General features: G+C 33.2%; 1 protein-coding gene across 1 annotated transcript in view; it reads right to left on the bottom strand.

Annotated features, from left to right (window-relative positions):
* PTPN5 (protein tyrosine phosphatase non-receptor type 5) overlaps positions 1–23,175 on the bottom strand; it is a 244,290-nt gene that overhangs the window by 13,374 nt on the left and 207,741 nt on the right. Inside the window, exon 11 of the mRNA XM_053720673.1 lies at positions 1,071–1,184. Within this exon, the coding sequence (XP_053576648.1) occupies positions 1,071–1,184 (114 nt within the window). The remainder of the gene's footprint in view (positions 1–1,070; positions 1,185–23,175) is intronic.

The raw sequence follows: 23,175 nt of genomic DNA on the forward strand, positions 1-23,175 counted from the left end.
GAGTGCGGCGGTTTAGGGGTTAATATATTTACTGAAGTGGCGGTGATGTCCGGTTGGCAGATTAGGGGTTAAAACAATTATTTAAGTGTTTGCGATGTGGAGGGGGGCTCAGTTTAGGGGTTAATAGGTAGTTTATGGGTGTTAGTATACTTTTTATCACTTTAGTTAAGAGTTTTATGTTACGGCATTAGCCCATAAAACTCTTAACTACTGACTTTTAAAATGCGGTATCAGTCTTGACAGGAGAGGCTGTACCGCTCACTTTTTCCAAGATAAGCAAATCCCATTAAAAAGATAGGATACGCAATTGACGTAAGTGGAGTTGCGGTATGCTCGAGTCACGGAAAAAAAGTGAGCGGTACACCTGTACCTGCCAGACTCTTAATACCAGCGGGTGTTAAAAAGCAGCGTTGGGACCTCTCAACGCTGCTTTTTGAGGCTAACGCAAGACTCGTAATCTAGGCGTTTATGTTTCTTCTTATAAAAGGGTAACTGAAAAACTGGCCCTTGAATGTGTACAAAAAGTTGTTTTTAACCAATTATAGGAGCTTGCATTAATGATGCATTCATTCATGAGCATTTCTATGATTGGTTGAGTAAGTTTAGTAATAAACTTTTTGTGGAGCCCACAATATGTAATAGTTAATAGTAACACAAAAAATATAAATAATGTTTTTTTGCAAACAATAAAAAAGCATATTTTCCCACTAAAAAAGAGACTATACTAGACAGATACATGACTGTATGACTGAGTGAGACATCAGACGCATGGCCAGTGCAGTTCTTATTTAGCCAGATATATGTCCGAGTAACAACCTAAAATGGCTTAAATATAGGCGGTAACAATATTGCTAGTGTTGGATGCCGTACCTAATCAGCAGCCATGCAGTTTAATACAAAGGAGAGGGGCAGTGGAAGAGAGGGCAGCATTAGCAGTAACAAACGTATACTTAGTAGTTACTAGTGGCAGTTATGCGCCTTGCTGTTGTAGGCCCCTATGTGTTTGTAACTGCTGTAACCCTGATGTTACCTCCCGCTGTGTATATTTGTTTATGTGTGCAGCCCATTACCTGTCCAATCTCAGCTGGCACGTTGTTTTCAGAACGTCCACTGCCCCTTCATGTTTCAGCTGCTTACAGAGTATACTGGTGGCAATAAAGCAGCCAGTTCTTCCAATTCCCGCACTGGAAATAAAAAAAGAAATATATTTTATATCACATACAGCTAATCCTAGAACATGCCTGAAAAAGTATCTTCCTCTATTCCAGTCTATCATTATGGAGGTCCTGACTTCACCAAGCGTTAAATAATGTTTTAAACAAAGTACCGAGGTGAGGTTGGAGTATTGTTTTTATATCAAAATTAAACTTTCATGATTCGGATACAGTATGCAATTGTAAGAGACTGTCTGGTTACTTCTGTGAACAAATTTACTTTGTTCTATTGGTATCCTTGGTAACCTTGGAAAGTAACACAAGTGATGTGCAGGTGATACCTTTAATAGCTAATAGTTTATATAATTGCAAGCTTTCAGGACACTGAGGTCCCTTTGTCAGCATTCTATATGCATACCTAGGTAGGCTCAACAGCAATGCAATAATCTGAGCTAGATGGCGATTGGTGTCTATTTAAACATTCCTCTTGTTGTTGGCTCAATAATCAAATACTTGCCAACATGGAGAGAAATCAGACAAAATCCTATTTTTTCTTCTTGTTTTTAAGCAATAAATTGTAATGTTTGTGCATGTCCTTAACACGCAGAAGCTCTCAAGGTAAAGATTCCCTTTCTAAAGTTTTGAGGGACCTCACAGAACGTCTTAGATAATCTTGCTTGTGGTAGCTTTAGATCATTGGGTTAAACACTTAGGGGTAGTTTTATAAAGCAGCGGATGCTGCAATCTACCCCCGAAGTTTCAGGTCCGCCTGAAACTTAAGTTAAGAAGCAGTGGTCATAAGACCGCTGCTCATTAACTCATCCGCCACCTTTGAGGTGGCAGACAACATTTATCCTGATAATATCTGACACCCCCTGCTAGCGGCCGATTGGCTGCAAATGTGCAGGGGCAGCATTGCACAAGCATTTCACTAGAAATGCTTGTGCAATGTTAAATGCTGACAGCGTATGTTGTCTGCATTTAGCAATGTCGGACGGACATGATTCGCTACAGCGGATCATGTCTTTCCGACATTTAATAAATCTACCCCTTAATGTCAATATCAATTTTGCTGATTGTGTTTATCAACTATTTTTTGGCTCCCGATTGCCTTTATCAGCATCAGACAAATCACAATGACGAAACCACCAGATCAGATATCAGAAAATTCCCCCATACGATTCGTAGACAACATCACTTTTGTCAATCACAATTCACCCGCCACAAATTATTGCCTATATATCAACAACAAAATAGACACATCAAATTCAAAAGCCAATTACACTTGAAGTTCAAGACCGGCCTGTTCGACATGTTTGTAAGGATTCCAAGATGATTTGGAATAACCCATCTTGTACGTGTGCAATACATTATGAAATGGACAATGACACCATTTTAGATGTATATACAAATGTATAGTCGAGGGGCCAATTATCTAAACCTCTCTGGGCTGGTGAGATTTTATAATAATGCTTGCCAGCCCTAATAAGTTCTATTTATTCATAAATAAAAAATTCTATTTGATGTTTTTTTTAACAAATATATATATTACCATATATATATAGGAATATCTATTTATAATACAGGCTTACCTTGAAGATATTGCGGATTTGGTTCAAGACCACCACAATAAAGCGTATATATAGCAATAAAGTCACACTTATTTTTTTTGTTTCCCAATGCATATAAAAGTTATATTTACACTATACTGTAGTCTATTAAGTGTGTAATAGCATTATGTCTAAAAAAATGTTAACCATTATCAGAGCCTTCCGTGAGGTATAATCTTTTTGCTGGTGGTATGTATATATATATATATATATATATATATATATATATATATATATATATATATATATATATATATAGGTGTGTATACATGTGTATTGATGTGTAGTTATATGTTTATATGTATATGTGTTGGAAAAATGGTGTCAATAAACTTGCTTGACAAGAGCAATATCTGCAAAGCACAGTAAAACGAAGTGCAATAAAACGAGGTATGCCTCTACTTAAAACATATTCTGCTATGTTCATGTGAAATATTTACAGTAAATACATAGTTAAAACCTCTATTAAATATGAATATTACATAATTATGTTTTTACATCTTTTCATCTACTTATCAGGAAAATGCTCCAATGCACTTATATATAGGTCTATAAATGTATACAGATGTACGTATGTGTTTATTTGTGTATATATGTCTATATATGTATACATATGTATGTATGTGTTTATTTCTGTATATATGTCTATAGATGTATACATATGTATGTATGTGTTTATTTCTGTATATATGTCTATATATATATATATACATATGTATGTATGTGTTTATTTGTGTATATGTCTATATATATATATATATATATACACATATGTATGTGTTTATTTGTGTATATGTCTATATATATATACACATATGTATGTGCTTATTTGTGTATATATGTATATGTACATATGTACAGTATGTATGTGTTTATTTGTGTATATATGTCTATATATGTATACTGTATGTATGTGTTTATTTGTGTATTTATGACTATATATGTATACATAAGTATGTATGTGTTTATTTGTGTATATATGTCTATATATGTATACATATGTATGTATGTGTTTATTTGTGTATATATGTCTATATATGTATACATATGTACAGTATGTATGTGTTTATTTGTGTATATATGTATATGTTTATGTATGTATGTGTTTATTGGTGTATATATGTCTATATATGTATACATATGTATGTATGTTTTTATTTGTGTATATATGTCTATATATGTATACATATGTATGTATGTATGTGTTTATTTGTGTATATATGTCTATACATGTATACTATATGTATGTATGTGTTTATTTGTGTATTTATGTCTATATATGTACACATATGTATATAGACATATATACACAAATAAACACATACAAATGTATACATATGTATGTATGTGTTTATTTGTGTATATATGTCTATAAATGTATACATATGTATGTATGTGTTTATTTGTGTATATATGTCTATATATGTATACATATGTATGTATGTATGTGTGTATATGTCTATAAATGTATACATATGTATGTGTGTGTTTATTTGTGTGTATATGTCTACATATGTATTTATGTGTTTATTTGTGTGTATATGTATACACATGTATACATATGTATGTATGTGTTTATATGTGTATATGTCTATATATGTATACATATGTATGTATGTGTTTATATGTTTATATATGTTTATATATGTATACATATGTATGTGTTTATTTGTGTATACATGTCTATAAATGTATACATATGTATTTATGTGTTTATTTGTGTATATGTCTATATATGTATACATATGTATTTATGTTTTTATTTGTGCATATATGTCTATATATTTATACATGTGTATGTATGTATTTATATGTGTATATATGTCTATATATGTATACATATGTATGTATGTGTTTATATGTGTATATATGTCTATATATGTATACATATGTATGTATGTGTTTATTTGTGTATATGTCTATATATGTATACATATGTATGTATGTGTTTATTTGTGTATATATGTCTATATATGTATACTATATGTATGTATGTGTTTATTTGTGTATATATGTCTATATATGTATACTATATGTATGTATGTGTTTATTTGTGTATATATGTCTATATATGCATAAATATGTATGTATGGGTTAATTTGTGTATATATGTCTATAAATGTATACATATGTATGTATAGGTCTATATATATATATATATATATATATATATATATATATATATAGTCTATATCCAATAAAGGACTGCACTCACTGGATTTAGTTTCAGAAACCTTCAAATCTTTATTGTGGTAACGTTTCGGGGTTCGCAGACCCCTTCCTCAGACCAGACTGGTCTGAGGAAGGGGTCTGCGAACCCCGAAACGTTACCACAATAAAGATTTGAAGGTTTCTGAAACTAAATCCAGTGAGTGCAGTCCTTTATTGGATATAGACTGTATACTTGTTTGACTTTGCACCCTGGTTGATGACTACACAGCATTGGGAGTGCAGACACACACGGAGGATATATATATATATATATATATATATATATATATATATATATATATATATATATATATATATATATATATATGTATGTGTTTATTTGTGTGTATAGGTCTATATATGTATACATATGTATGTATGTGTTTATATGTGTATATATGTCTATATATGTATACATATGTATGTATGTGTTTATTTGTGTATATATGTCTATAAATGTATACATATGTATTTATGTGTTTATTTGTGTGTATATGTCTATATATGTATACATATGTATGTATGTATGTGTTTATATGTGCATATGTCTATATATGTATACATATGTATGTATGTGTTTATTTTTGTATATGTGTATAAATGTACACATATGTATGTATGTGTTTATATGTATACATATGTATGTATGTTTTTATTTGTGTATATATGTCTATATATGTATACATATATATGTATGAGTTTATTTGTGTATATATGTCTATATATGTATACATATGTATGTATTTGTTTATATGTGTATATGTCTATATATGTATACATGTATATGTATGTGTTTGTCTATATATGTCTATAAATGTATACATATGTATGTTTTTATTTGTGTATATATGTCTATATATGTATACATATGTATGTATGTGTTTATTTGTTTGTATATGTCTATATATGTATACAGACGTATGTATGCGTTTATATGTGTATATGTCTATATATGTATACATACGTATGTATGCGTTTATATGTGTATATGTCTATATATGTATACATATGTATGTATGTGTTTATATGTGTATATATGTCTATAAATGTATACATATGTATGTATGTGTTTATTTGTGTATATGTCTATATATATATATATATATATATATATATACAAATATGTATGTATGTGTTTATTTGTGTATATATGTATATGTATACATATGTACAGTATGTATGTGTTTATTTGCGTATATATGTCTATATATGTATACTATATGTATGTATGTGTTTATTTGTGTATTTATGTCTATATATGTATACATAAGTATGTATGTGTTTATTTGTGTATATATGTCTATATATGTATACATATGTATGTATGTGTTTATTTGTGTATATGTCTATATATGTATACATATGTACAGTATGTATGTGTTTATTTGTGTATATATGTATACATATGTATGTATGTGTTTATTTGTGTATATATGTCTATATATGTATACTATATGTATGTATGTGTTTATTTGTGTATATGTGTCTATATATGTATACATATGTATGTATGTTTTTATTTGTGTATACATATGTATGTATGTGTTTATTTGTGTATATATGTATACATATGTATGTATGTGTTTATTTGTGTATATATGTCTATATATGTATACTATATGTATGTATGTGTTTATTTGTGTATATGTGTCTATATATGTATACATATGTATGTATGTTTTTATTTGTGTATATATGTCTATAAATGTATACATATGTATGTATGTTTTTATTTGTGTATATATGTCTATATATGTATACATATGTATGTATACATATGTATGTATGTATGTGTTTATTTGTGTATATATGTCTATATATGTATACTATATGTATGTATGTGTTTATTTGTGTATATGTGTCTATATATGTATACATATGTATGTATGTTTTTATTATGTATACATATGTATGTATGTGTTTATTTGTGTATATATGTATACATATGTATGTATGTGTTTATTTGTGTATATATGTCTATATATGTATACTATATGTATGTATGTGTTTATTTGTGTATATGTGTCTATATATGTATACATATGTATGTATGTTTTTATTTGTGTATATATGTCTATAAATGTATACATATGTATGTATGTTTTTATTTGTGTATATATGTCTATATATGTATACATATGTATGTATGTGTTTATTTGTGTATTTATGTTTATAAATGTATACATATGTATGTGTGTGTTTATTTGTGTGTATATGTCTACATATGTATGTATGTGTTTATTTGTGTATTTATGTCTATAAATGTATACATATGTATGTGTGTGTTTATTTGTGTGTATATGTCTACATATGTATGTATTTGTTTATTTGTGTGTATATGTATACATATGTATGTATGTGTTTATATGTGTATATATGTCTATATATGTATACATATGTATGTATGTGTTTATATGTGTATATATGTTTATATATGTATACATATGTATGTATGTGTTTATTTGTGTATATATGTCTATAAATGTATACATATGTATTTATGTGTTTATTTGTGTATATGTCTATATATGTATACATATGTATGTTTTTATTTGTGCATATATGTCTATATATTTATACATGTGTATGTATGTGTTTATATGTGTATATATGTCTATACATGTATACATATGAATGTATGTGTTTATTTGTGTATATATGTCTATAAATGTATACATATCTATGCATGTGTTTATTTGTGTGTAAAGGTCTATATATGTATACATATGTATGTATGTATGTGTTTATATGTGTATATATGTCTATATATGCATACATATGTATGTATGGGTTAATTTGTGTATATATGTCTATAAATGTATACATATGTATGTATAGGTTTATATATATATATATATATATATATATATATATATATATATATATATATATATATACATATGTATGTGTTTATTTGTGTGTATAGGTCTATATATGTATACATATGTAAGTATGTGTTTATATGTGTATATATGTCTATATATGTATACATATGTATGTATGTGTTTATTTGTGTATATATGTCTATAAATGTATACATATGTATTTATGTGTTTATTTTTGTGTATATGTCTATATATGTATACATATGTATGTATGTTTTATTTGTGCATATATGTCTATATATGTATACATATGTATGTATGTCTTTATTTTTGTATATGTCTATAAATGTACACATATGTATGTGTGTGTTTATATGTATACATATGTATGTATGTTTTATTTGTGTATATATGTCTATATATGTATACATATATATGTATGTGTTTATTTGTGTATATATATCTATATATGTATACATATGTATGTATTTGTTTATATGTGTATATGCCTATATATGTATACATGTATATGCATGTGTTTATTTGTCTATATATGTCTATAAATGTATACATATGTATGTTTTTATTTGTGTATATATGTCTATATATGTATATATATATGTATGTGTTTATTTGTGTGTATATGTCTATATATGTATACATATGTATGTATGTGTTTATATGTGTATATGTCTATATATGTATACATATGTATGTATGTGTTTATATGTGTATATATGTCTATATATGTATACATATGTATGTATGTGTTTATTTGTGTATATATGTCTATAAATTTATACATATGTATGTATGTGTTTACTTGTGTGTATTTATCTAATACATATGTATGTATGTGTTTATATGTGTATATGTCTATATATGTATACATATGTATGTATGTGTTTATTTGTGTATATATGTCTATAAATACATATATACACGTAAATATACAAATAAATATACATGTTTAGACATGTATATGTATGTATCTCAAAGAAAAATACCTTTGCAGCCTTTTTTTTTCTAACACCCGAGATCTCATATCTTTTTTGTTATTATGTGTGTATTTGTACTGTGTAATGTATATTTATTAGATAGTGTTATTATGTGTATAACTGTACTATATAAAGTATATTTATTAGATAGTGTTATTATTAGTGAAACTGTACTGTGTAATGTATATTTATTAGATTGTGTTATGTGTGTAACTGTTCTGTGTAATGTATATTTATTAGATAGTGTTACTATAAGTGTAACTGTACTGTGTAATGTATATTTATTAGACAGTGTTATTATGTGTGTAACTGTACTGTGTAATGTATATGTATTAGATAGTGTTATGTGTAACTGAACTTTGTAATGTATATTTATTAGACAGTGTTATTAGTGAAACTGTACTGTGAAATGTATATTTATTAGAAAGTGTTATTAGTGAAACTGTACGGTGTAATGCATATTTATTAGATGGTGTTATTATGTGTGTAACTGTACTGTGTAATGTATATTTATTAGATAGTGTTATTATGTGTGTAATGGTACTGTGTTATGCATATTTATTAGATAGTGTTATTATGTGTGTAACTGTATTGTGTAATGTATATTTATTAGATAGGGTTATTATGTGTGTAACTGTATTGTGTAATGCATATTTATTAGATAGTGTTATTATGTCTGTAACTGTACTGTGTAATGTATATTTATTAGATAGTGTTATTATGAGTGTAACTGTAATGTGTAATGTATATTTATTAGACAGTGTTATGTGTAACTGTAATGTGTAATGTATATTTACTAGATAGTGTTATTATGTGTGTAACTGTACTGTGTAATGTATATTTATTATAGTATTATTATTAGGGAAACTGTACTGTGTAATGTATATTTATTAGAAAGTGTTATTAGTGAAACTGTACAGTGTAATGTATATTTATTAGATGGTGTTATATGTGTAACTGTACTGTGTAATGTATATTTATTAGATAGTGTTATTATGTGTGTAATGGTACTGTGTAATGCATATTTATTAGATAGTGTTATTATGTGTGTAATGGTACTGTGTTATGCATATTTATTAGATAGTGTTATTATGTGTGTAACTGTATTGTGTAATGTATATTTATTAGATAGGGTTATTATGTGTGTAACTGTACTGTGTAATGCATATTTATTAGATAGTGTTATTATGTGGGTAACTGTACTGTGTAATGTATATTTATTAGATAATGTTGTTATATGTTTAACTATACTGTGTAATGTATATTTATTAGATAGTGTTATTATGAGTGTAACTGTACTGTGTAATGTATATTTATTAGAATATGTTATTATGTGTAACTGTACTGTGTAATGTATATTTATTAGATAGTGTTATTATGTGTGTAACTGTACTGTGTAATGTATATTTATTAGATAATGTTATTATGTTTGTAACTGTACTGTGTAATGTATATTTATTAGATAGTGTTATTATGAGTGTAACTGTACTGTGTAATGTATATTTATTAGATAGTGTTATGTGTGTAACTGTACTGTGTAATGTATATTTATTAGATGGTGTTATTATGTGTGTAATGGTACTGTGTAATGCATATTTATTAGATAGTGTTATTATGTGTAACTGTACTGTGTAATGCATATTTATAAGATAATGTTATTAAGTGTAACTGTACTGTGTAATGTATATTTAATAGATAGTCGGCTAGATTTAGAGTTCTGCGGCCAAAGGGGTGCGTTAGCTACGCATGCTTTTTCCCCCCCGCACCTTTTAACCCCTTAACGACTGAGGACGTGCAGGGTACGTCCTCAGAAAAAAGGCAGTTAACGCCTGAGGACGTACCCTGCACGTCCTCAGTGTTGAAAGCAGCTGGAAGCGATCCTGCTCGCTTCCAGATGTCTTCCGGTTATTGCAGTGATGCCTCGATATGGAGGCATCCTGCAATAACCTTTTTAAGCCATCTGGTGCAGAGAGAGCCACTCTGTGGCCCTCTCTGCACCGGAGATCGGTGGCTTACTGCGTTGGTGGGTGGGAGCCGGACCGGGAGGCGGATGGCGGCCATCAATGGCCCTGGTGATGTGAAGGGGGGCGGGAACGTGGGCGGGGGTGGCTGGGGGCACACACGGGGGCGCGCGTGCACAGGAGGGTGGGGGCGGGCGCATGCACGGGGAGGGAGCGGGTGGGAACCGCTAGACTACAGAAAATGCTGAAATAAAAAATGTTAAAAAAAATGTAAGAAATGTAAAAAAAAAAAAAAGATCAGCAAGGTGGTGGGGAAAGCTACACTACAGAAAAAAACAAACAAACAAAAAAAAGCACTTTTTATTGCAAACTGGGTACTGGCAGACAGCTGCCAGTACCCAAGATGGCCCCCAATAAGGCAGAGGGGAGGGTTAGAGAGCGGTTTTGGGGGGGATCAGGGAGGTTGGGGGCTAAGGGGGGGTTCCTACACAGTAGCATATGTAAATATGCCCAAAAATTATTATTATTTTTTTTAAAACCCTTTTATTTTAGTACTGGCAGACTTTCTGCCAGTACTTAAGATGGCGGGGACAATTGTGGGGTGGGGGAGGGAAGGGAGCTGTTTGGGAGGGATCAGGGGGTGGGATGTGTCAGATGGGAGGCTGATCTCTACACTAAAGCTAAAATTAACCCTGCAAGCTCCCTACAAACTCCCTAATTAACCCCTTCACTGCTAGCCATAATACACGTGTGAGGCGCAGCAGGATTTAGCGGCCTTCTAATTACCAGAAAGCAACGCCAAAGTCATATATGTCTGCTATTTCTGAACAAAGGGGATCCCAGACAAGCATTTACAACCATTTGTGCCATAATTGCACAAGCTGTTTGTAAATGATTTCAGTGAGAAACCTAAAATTGTGAAAAATGTTACGTTTTTTTAAATTTGATCGCATTTGGCGGTGAAATGGTGGCATGAAATATACCAAAATGTGCCTAGATCAATACTTGGGGTTGTCTACTACACTACACTAAAGCTAAAATTAACCCTAAAAGCTCCCTAATTAACCCCTTAACTACTGGGCATAATACACTTGTGGTGCGCAGTGGCATTTAGCGGCCTTCTAATTACCAAAAAGCAACGCCAAAGCCATATATGTCTGCTATTTCTGAACAAAGGGGATCCCAGAGAAGAATTTACAACCATTTATGCCATAATTGCACAAGTTGTTTGTAAATAATTTCAGAGAGAAACCGAAAGTTTGTGAAAAAATTTGTGAAAAAGTGAATGATTTTTTGTATTTGATCGCATTTGGCGGTGAAATGGTGGTATGAAATATACCAAAATTGGCCTAGATCAATACTTTGGGATGTCTACTAAAAAAAATATATACATGTCAAGGGATATTCAGGGATTCCTGAAAGATATTAGTGTTCTAATGTAACTAGCGCTAATTTTGGAAAAAAATGGTTTGGAAATAGCAAAGTGCTACTTGTATTTCCCTATAACTTGCAAAAAAAGCAAAGAACATGTAAACATTGGGTATTTCTAAACTCAGGACAAAATTTAGAAACTATTTAGCATGGGTGTTTTTTGGTGGTTTTAGATATGTAACAGATTTTGGGGGTCAAAGTTAGAAAAAGTGTGTTTTTTTCCATTTTTCCTCATATTTTATTATTTTTTATATAGTAAATTATAAGATATGATGAAAATAATGGTATCTTTAGAAAGTCCATTTAATGGCGAGAAAAACGGTATATAATATGTGTGGGTACAGTAAATGAGTAAGAAGAAAATTACAGCTAAACACAAACACTGCAAAAATGTAAAAATAGCCTTGGTCCCAAACGGACAGAAAATGGAAAAGTGCTGTGGTCATTAAGGGGTTAAATACTGCTGGTATTTAGAGTTCACAGAAGGGCTGCGTTAGGCTCCAAAAAAGGGAGCGTAGAGCATATTTACCGCCACTGCAACTCTAAATACCAGCGTTGCTTACGGACGCGGCCAGTGCTCGTGCACGATTCCCCCATAGAAAACAATGCGGCTGTTTGAGCTGAAAAAAAACCTTACACCTGCAAAAAAGCAGCGTTAAGCTCCTAACGCAGCCCCATTGTTTCCTATGGGGAAACACTTCCTAAGTCTGCACCTAACACCCTAACATGTACCCCGAGTCTAAACACCCCTAACCTTACGCTTATTAACCCCTAATCTGCCGCCCCCGCTATCGCTGACCCCTGCATATTATTATTAACCCCTAATCTGCCGCTCCGTACACCGCTGCAACCTACGTTATCCCTATGTACCCCTAATCTGCTGCCCCTAACACCGCCGACCCCTATGTTATATTTATTAACCCCTAATCTGCCGCCCCCGCTATCGCTGACCCCTACCTACAATAATTAACCCCTAATCTGCCGACCGGATCTCACCGCTACTCTAATAAATGTATTAACCCCTTAAGCTAAGTCTAACCCTAACACCCCCCTAAGTTAAATATAATTTAAATCTAACGAAATAAATTAACTCTTATTAAATAAATTATTCCTATTTAAAGCTAAATACTTACCTGTAAAATAAACCCTAATATAGCTACAATATAAATTATAATTATATTGTAGCTATTTTAGGATTAATATTTATTTTACAGGCAACTTTGTAATTATTTTAACCAGGTACAATAGCTATTAAATAGTTAATAACTATTTAATAGTTACCTAGTTAAAATAATTACAAAATTACCTGTAAAATAAATCCTAACCTAAGTTACAATTAAACCTAACACTACACTATCAATAAATAAATTAAATAAAATACCTACAATTATCTACAATTAAACCTAACACTACACTATCAATAAGTTATTTATATACAATACCTACAAATAAATACAATGAAATAAACTAACTAAAGTACAAAAAATAAAAAAATATTTACAAACATTAGAAAAATATTACAACAATGTTAAACTAATTACACCTACTCTAAGCCCCTAATAAAATAACAAAGCCCCCCAAAATAAACAAATGCCCTACCCTATTCTAAAATTAAAATAGAAAAGCTCTTCTACCTTACCAGCCCTGAAAAGGGCCCTTTGCGGGGCATGCCCCAAAGAATTCAGCTCTTTTGCCTGTAAAAAAAAACCATACAATACCCCCCAACATTACAACCCACCACCCACATACCCCTAATCTAACCCAAACCCCCTTAAATAAACCTAACACTAAGCCCCTGAAGATCTTCCTACCTTATCTTCACCACGCCGGGTTCACCGATCGATCCAGAAGAGCCTCCGATGTCTTGATCCAAGCCCAAGCGGGGGCTGAAGATGTCCATGATCCGGCTGAAGTCTTCATCTAAGCAGGAGCTGAAGAGGTCCATGATCCGGCTGAAGTCTTCTATCAAGCGGCATCTTCAATCTTCTTTCTTCCGGATCCATGTTCATCCCGCCGACGCAGAACATCCATCTTCACCGACGACTTCCCGACGAATGACGGTTCCTTTAAGGGACGTCATCCAAGATGGCGTCCCTCGAATTCCGATTGGCTGATAGGATTCCATCAGCCAATCAGAATCAAGTTCAATCCGATTGGCTGATCCGATCAGCCAATCAGATTGAGCTCGCATTCTATTGGCTGTTCCGATCAGCCAATAGAATGCGAGCTCAATCTGATTGGCTGGTCGGATCAGCCAATCGTATTGAACTTGATTCTGATTGGTTGATTCCATCCAATCAGAAATTTCTTACCTTAATTCCGATTGGCTGATAGAATCCTATCAGCCAATCGGAATTCGAGGGACGCCATCTTGGATGACGTCCCTTAAAGGAACCGTCATTCGTCGGGAAGTCGCCGGTGAAGATGGATGTTCCGCGTCGGCGGGATGAACATGGATCCGGAAGAAAGAAGATTGAAGATGCCGCTTGATAGAAGACTTCAGCCTGATCATGGACCTCTTCAGCTCCCGCTTGGATGAAGACTTCAGCCCGATCATGGACCTCTTCAGCTCCCGCTTGGATGAAGACTTCAGTCGGATCATGGACATCTTCGGCCCCCCGATTGGGCTTGGATCAAGACATCGGAGGAGCTCTTCTGGATCGATCGGTGAACCCGGCGTGGTGAAGACAAGGTAGGGAGATCTTCAGGGGCTTAGTGTTAGGTTTATTTAAGGGGGGTTTGGGTTAGATTAGGGGTATGTGGGTGGTGGGTTGTAATGTTGGGGGGGTATTGTATGGTTTTTTTTTACAGGCAAAAGAGCTGAATTCTTTGGGGCATGCCCCGCAAAGGGCCCTTTTCAGGGCTGGTAAGGTAAAAGAGCTTTTTTATTTTAATTTTAGAATAGGGTAGGGCATTTTTTTATTTTGGGGGTCTTTGTTATTTTATTAGGGGGCTTAGAGTAGGTGTAATTTAGTTTAAAATGGTTGTAATATTTTTCTAATGTTTGTAAATATTTTTTTATTTTTTGTAACTTAGTTCTTTTTTATTTTTGTACTTTAGATAGTTTATTTAATTGTATTTATTTGTAGGTATTGTATTTAATTAATTTATTGATAGTGTAGTGTTAGGTTTAATTGTAGATAATTGTAGGTATTTTATTTAATTAATTTATTGATAGTGTAGTGTTAGGTTTAATTGTAACTTAGGTTAGGATTTATTTTACAGGTAATTTTGTAATTATTTTAACTAGGTAGATATTAAATAGTTCTTAACTATTTAATAGCTATTGTACCTGGTTAAAATAAATACAAAGTTGCCTGTAAAATAAATATTAATCCTAAAATAGCTACAATATAATTATTATTTATATTGTAGCTATATTAGGGTTTATTTTACAGGTAAGTATTTAGCTTTAAATAGGAATAATTTATTTAATAAGAGTTAATTTATTTCGTTAGATAAAAATTATATTTAATTTAGGGGGGTGTTAGGATTAGGGTTAGAATTAGCTTATGGGGTTAAAAAATTAATTAGAGTAGCGATGAGCTCCGGTCGGCAGATTAGGGGTTAATGCTTGAAGTTAGGTGTCGGCGATGTTAGGGAGGGCAGATTAGGGGTTAAAACTATTTATTATAGGGTTATTGAGGCGGGAGTGAGGCGGATTAGGGGTTAATACATTTATTATAGTAGCGGTGCGGTCCGGTCGGCAGATTAGGGGTTAATAAGTGTAGGTAGATGGCGGCGACGTTGGGGGCGGCAGATTAGGGGTTAATAAATATTATGTAGGTGTCGGCGGTATTAGGGGCAGCAGATTAGGGGTACATAGGGATAACGTAGGTGGCGGCGGTGTACTGAGCGGCAGATTAGGGGTTAATTTTTTTTAATAGAGTGGCGGCGATGTGGGGGGGGCCTCGGTTTAGGGGTACATAGGTAGTTTATGGGTGTTAGTGTACTTTAGAGCACAGTAGTTAAGAGCTTTATAAACCGGCGTTAGCCCAGAAAGCTCTTAACTACTGACTTTTTTCTGCGGCTGGAGTTTTGTCGTTAGATTTCTAATGCTCACTTCAGCCAAGACTCTAAATACCGGCGTTAGAAAGATCCCATTGAAAAGATAGGATACGCAAATGGCGTAGGGGGATCTGCGGTATTGAAAAGTCGCGGCTGCAAAGTGAGCGTTAGACCCTTTCCTGACTGACTCCAAATACCAGCGGGCGGTAAAAACCAGCGTTAGGAGCCTCTAACGCTGATTTTGACGGCTACCGCCAAACTCTAAATCTAGGCCAGTGTTATTATGTGTGTAACTGTACTGTGTAATGTATATTTATTAGATAGTGTTATTATGTGTGTAACTGTACTGTGTAATGCATATTTATTAGATAGTGTTATTAAGTGTAACTGTACTGGGTAATGTATATTTATTAGACAGTGTTATGTGTAACTGTACTGTGTAATGTATATTTATTAGATAGTGCTATTATGTATGTAACTGTACTGTGTAATGTATATTTATTAGATGGTGTTATTATGAGTGTAACTGTACTGTGTAATGTATTTTTATTAGATGGTGATATGAGCGCAACTGTACTATGTAATGTATATTTATTAGATTGTGTTATGTGTGTAACTGTACTGTGTAATGTATATTTATTAGATGGTGTTATTATGTGTGTTACTGTACTGTGTAATGTATATTTATTAGATAGCGTTATTATGAGTGTAACTGTACTGTGTAATGTATATGTATTAGATAGTGTTATTATGTTTATAACTGTACTGTGTAATGCATATTTATTAGATTGTGTTATTATGTGTGTAACTGTACTGTGTAATGTATATTTATTAGATGGTGTTATTATCTGTGTAACTGTACTGTGTAATGTATATTTATTAGATGGTGTTATTATGTGTGTAACTGTACTGTGTAATGTATATTTATTAGATGGTGTTATTATGTGTGTAACTGTACTGTGTAATGTATATTTATTAGATAATGTTATTATGTTTGTAACTGTACTATGTAATGTATATTTATTAGATAGCGTTATTATGTGTGTAACTGTACTGTGTAATGTATATTTATTATATGGTGTTATTATGTGTGCAACTGTACTGTGTAATGTATATTTATTAGATAGTGTTATTATGTGTGTAACTGTACTGTGTAATGTATATTTATTAGATAGTGTTATTATGTATGTAACTGTACTGTGTAATGTATATTATTAGATAGTGTTATTATGTGTGTAACTGTACTGTGTAATGTATATTTATTAGATGATGTTATTATGTGTGTAACTGTACTGTGTAATGCATTGTTATTAGATAGTGTTATTATAAGTGTAACTGTACTGTGTAAGGTATATTTATTAGATAGTGTTATTATAAGTGTAACTGTACTGTGTAATGTATATTTATTAGATAGTGTTATTATAAGTGTAACTGTACTGTGTAATGTACATTTATTAGATAGTGTTATTATGTGTGTAACTGTACTGTGTAATGTACATTTATTAGATAGTGTTATTATAAGTGTAACTGTACTGTGTAATGTATATTTATTAGATAGTGTTATTTTGTGTGTAACTGTACTGTGTAATGTACATTTATTAGATAGTGTTATTATAAGTGTAACTGTACTGTGTAATGTATATTTATTAGATAGTGTTATTATGAGTGTAACTGTACTGTGTAATGTATATTATTAGATAGTGTTATTATGTGTAACTGTACTGTGTAATGTATATTTATTAGATAGTGTTATTATGTGTGTAACTGTACTGTGTAATGTATATTTATTAGATAGTGTTATTATGAGTGTAACTTTACTGTGTAATGTATATTATTAGATAGTGTTATTATGTGTAACTGTACTGTGTAATGTATATTTATTAGATAATGTTGTTATGTGTTTAACTATACTGTGTAATGTATATTTATTAGATAGTGTTATTATGTGTGTAACTGTACTGTGTAATGTACATTTATTAGATAGTGTTATTATAAGTGTAACTGTACTGTGTAATGTATATTTATTAGATAGTGTTATTATGTGTAACTGTACTGTGTAATGTATATTTATTAGATAGTGTTATTATGTGTGTAACTGTACTGTGTAATGTACATTTATTAGATAGTGTTATTATAAGTGTAACTGTACTGTGTAATGTACATTAGATAGTGTTATTATAAGTGTAACTGTACTGTGTAATGTATATTTATTAGATAGTGTTATTATGTGTGTAACTGTACTGTGTAATGTACATTTATTAGATAGTGTTATTATAAGTGTAACTGTACTGTGTAATGTATATTTATTACAGTGTTATTATGATTGTAAGAGTACTTTGTAATGTATTTTTTATGTGTTTTGTGACACTTTTTATTTTCAGAAAACAGTTCACCACAGCTCTGAGATCACAGTAAGGATTCTAGCATAATCGCGATTTTACTCAACTTGTAATATGAGCACAAATTAAAATAGAACGAATGATCATGAAAACCGTTGCGAAATTGTTTGCAATCCATTTGTAATCTAGCCCTTAAAGTGATGCTAAATCCTAGCGTTTGTGAAATGCTAGGATTTACCACTAAAGCAAATAAAGGGGACTTTCAGTCATGATGTATAAAATACTTAATGCTAAAAGTTCCTTTATTTTTTTGAAGCGTTCGCCGCACTGAGCTGCTCAGGCAGCCCACAGCAGAATGCTATATTGCTGTGAGGTGACGTTTACACCTCTTAGCAAATAGCCATGCAGGCCAGCTGGCGCCAAGCTGGATAGCCTACACAGCTATTGTCTAAGCTATTGGAAACGTCACCTCACAGCAAAATAGCGTTCTGCTGTGGGCTGCCTGAGCAGCTCAGTGCGGTGAACGCTTCAAACAAATAAAGGAACTTTTAGCATGACGTATTTTATACTTCATGATTGAAAGTCCCCTTTATTTGTTCCAATGGTAAATCCTACCTTAAAATACATTATCAAGTTGTCATAACTTCATTTAAAGGGACAGTGTACTGTAACATTTTCTCCCCTTTAATTTATTCCCAGTTATTCATTTTATCTACTGGAGTGCATTGCACCGTTTACAAATAACTAATTGTTCTTTCTATGTCCCCGATATTCAAAGCATTGACAGACTGGCGAGAAACTGCCTTTCTGGCCTCATTTTCCTTGCAGTCTGTCGATATATTGAAAAAAAGGGGGCGGACTTGGGAAGGTCCAATGAATGGCGATGTGTCTCCCACAAGAAATAATAGGGATTGCAGTGTCTGCAAAAGTCTGTTGACTTTCAGTGGGCGAGGGCGTATTTGAAGTGTTCCTGCACAGTACAGACAGTGAGCCTACTAAAACCAAACACGGTTTGTGTCTAGGAACACTTCAAATAATGCCTGTGTGACTTAACTCTAACTACACCCACACTACCTGCCTCACACTATAAAGTCTCGTCACTGAAAAGGTGGCGAGACAAGCATGGCTGACACCTTACACGTAACCTGTACTTCCGAATATATCGCACTGCTGGTAATGTATCCCAATCAAAGTGCAGAAAAATGTTCCTTTTATTTATTAATAAATATCTCTCTATATATACAGTATATATATATCAGTATATACAATATATAAACATATATATATATATATATATATATATATATAAATATTAAAAATTAAAAAGAACATTTTCTTCTATGTGAAGAACAATAGAATGTAAAATATTCCTAACACCTTTGGGTCTAGCTCAGTGTCAGGCTACAGTGAAAACTATAATTAATAGGTGTTTGTTTTTCAGTGATCCCCATAGAAGGCTAGGGGAGAATGCGTTAGTATTGCTGCAATATCTGAAGTTTGCACACCTCACAATCTTTCACTCCCTCACTAACTTTTTTACAAGTTGCAATACAATTCTGATCATTTTATTGAGCGCAGTTAGCACATAAGCAAAATAAATAAATTAATGCGCCACTTGTAATCTGGCCCATTAAGGGGAAACCAATTTTACACTACACTGTACCGTTACGAATAATCACTTTGAAAAGCTGTCAATAACCTCTTTTTTAATAGGTTTTCTTTTTCTTCTTGTGTTTTAATGTTTTCTGTTATACAGTTTACTAAGTTGAACAGTTTTACAAATTAAAACATAAACTCTTCTAACAATTTTCAATGGCTTTGAAAAAAATAACTAAAAAGGTCACTTGAGCTGCCTCCCACACGATGTTTCTAGAAGGTAATTCTGATAAATTAGCTTGGTGGCTCTTAAATAGCTTATATTTAAAAGATTAATGCATTTGGGTAAACAACTTTCATTGCATTCAAAGCTGCTACATTAACATACGGCTAGATTACGAGTTGTGCGTTAAGGTAAAAAAGCAGCGTTAAGAGGTCCTAACGCTGCTTTTTTACGCCCGCTGCTATTACGAGTCTTGCAGGTTTAGGGGCACTGCCCACTTATTTGGCCTTACCGCAAAACGACTTAAGTAAACTTCGCAAAGTCTTTTTTCTATGGGACTTCCATAGCGCCGGTATTATGAGTCTGTCCTGGGAGGCCAAAAAGGGAGTGGCACACCCTACCCTGTCAAAATCCCTAACACATTTAAAAGTCAGTAGTTAAGAGTTTTATGGTACAACGCCGTAACATAAAACTCATAACTAAAGTGCTAAAAAGTACACTAACACCCATAAACTACCTATTAACCCCTAAACCGAGGCCCTCCCGCATCGCAAACACTATAATAAAAATGTTAACCCCTAATCTGCCGCTCCAGAAACCGCCGCCACCTACATTATATTTATGAACCCCTAATCTGCTGCCCCCAACATCGCCGACACCTACGTTATATTTATTAACCCCTAATCTGCCGCCCCCAATGTCGCCGCAACCTACCTACACTTTTTAACCCCTAATCTGCCGCCCCCAACATCGCCGACACCTACGTTATATTTATTAACCCCTAATCTGCCGCCCCCAATGTCGCCGCAACCTACCTACACTTTTTAACCCCTAATCTGCCGCCCCCAACGTCGCCACCACTATAATAAACATATTAACCCCTAAACTGCCGCACTCCAGCCTCGCAAACATTAGTTAAATATTATTAACCCCTAATCTGCCATCCCTAACATCACCGCCACCTACCTACATTTAATAACCCCTAATCTGCCGCCCCCAGCGTCGCAGCCACTATATTAAAGTTATTAACCCCTAAACCTAAGTCTAACCCTAAACCTAACATCCACTAACTTTAATATAATTTAAATAAAACATAATTTATGCTTACCTGATAAATTCCTTTCTTCTGTTGTGCGATCAGTCCACGGGTCATCATTACTTCTGGGATATAACTCCTCCCCAACAGGAAATGCAAGAGGATTCACCCAGCAGAGCTGATATAGCTCCTCCCCTCTACGTCAGTCCCAGTCATTCGACCAAGAATCAACGAGAAAGGAGTAACCAAGGGTGAAGTGGTGACTGGAGTATAATTTAAAAGATATTTACCTGCCTTAAAAAAACAGGGCGGGCCGTGGACTGATCGCACAACAGAAGAAAGGAATTTATCAGGTAAGCATAAATTATGTTTTCTTCTGTTATGTGCGATCAGTCCACGGGTCATCATTACTTCTGGGATACCAATACCAAAGCAAAAGTACACGGATGACGGGAGGGATAGGCAGGCTCATTATACAGAAGGAACCACTGCCTGAAGAACCTTTCTCCCAAAAATAGCCTCCGAAGAAGCAAAAGTGTCAAATTTGTAAAATTTGGAAAAAGTATGAAGCGAAGACCAAGTTGCAGCCTTGCAAATCTGTTCAACAGAGGCCTCATTCTTAAAGGCCCAAGTGGAAGCCACAGCTCTAGTGGAGTGAGCTGTAATTCTTTCAGGAGGCTGCTGTCCAGCAGTCTCATAGGCTAAACGTATTATGCTACGAAGCCAGAAAGAGAGAGAGGTAGCAGAAGCTTTTTGACCTCTCCTCTGTCCAGAATAAACGACAAACAGGGAAGAAGTTTGGCGAAAATTTTTAGTTGCCTGCAAGTAGAACTTGAGGGCACGAACTACATCCAGATTGTGTAGAAGACGTTCCTTCTTTGAAGAAGGATTTGGACACAAGGATGGAACAACAATCTCTTGATTGATATTCCTGTTAGTAACTACCTTAGGTAAGAACCCAGGTTTAGTACGCAGAACTACCTTATCTGAGTGAAAAATCAGATAAGGAGAATCACAATGTAATGCTGATAACTCAGAGACTCTTCGAGCCGAGGAAATAGCCATTAAAAACAGAACTTTCCAAGATAACAATTTTATATCAATGGAATGAAGGGGTTCAAATGGAACACCTTGTAAAACGTTAAGAACTAAGTTTAAACTCCATGGCGGAGCAACGGCTTTAAACACAGGCTTGATCCTAGCTAAAGCTTGACAAAAGGCCTGGACGTCTGGATTTTCTGACAGACGCCTGTGTAACAAGATGGACAGAGCTGAAATCTGTCCCTTTAATGAACTAGCCGATAAACCCTTTTCTAAACCTTCTTGTAGAAAAGACAATATCCTAGGGATCCTAACCTTACTCCAGGAGTAACGTTTGGATTCGCACCAGTATAGGTATTTGCGCCATATTTTATGGTAAATCTTTCTGGTAACAGGCTTCCTAGCCTGGATCAGGGTATCAATAACCGACTCAGAAAAACCACGCTTTGATAAAATCAAGCGTTCAATTTCCAAGCAGTCAGTTTCAGAGAAGTTAGATTTTGATGTTTGAATGGACCCTGTATCAGAAGGTCCTGTCTCAGAGGTAGAGACCAAGGTGGACAGGATGACATGTCCACTAGATCTGCATACCAAGTCCTGCGTGGCCATGCAGGCGCTATTAGAATCACAGATGCTCTCTCTTGTTTGATTTTCGCAATCAATCGAGGAAGCAGCGGGAAGGGTGGAAACACATAAGCCATCCCGAAGTTCCAAGGTGCTGTCAAAGCATCTATCAGAACCG

Source organism: Bombina bombina, chromosome 7 (genome assembly GCF_027579735.1).
Source record: "Bombina bombina isolate aBomBom1 chromosome 7, aBomBom1.pri, whole genome shotgun sequence".
In the NCBI taxonomy this organism is placed as follows: Eukaryota; Metazoa; Chordata; class Amphibia; order Anura; family Bombinatoridae; genus Bombina; species Bombina bombina.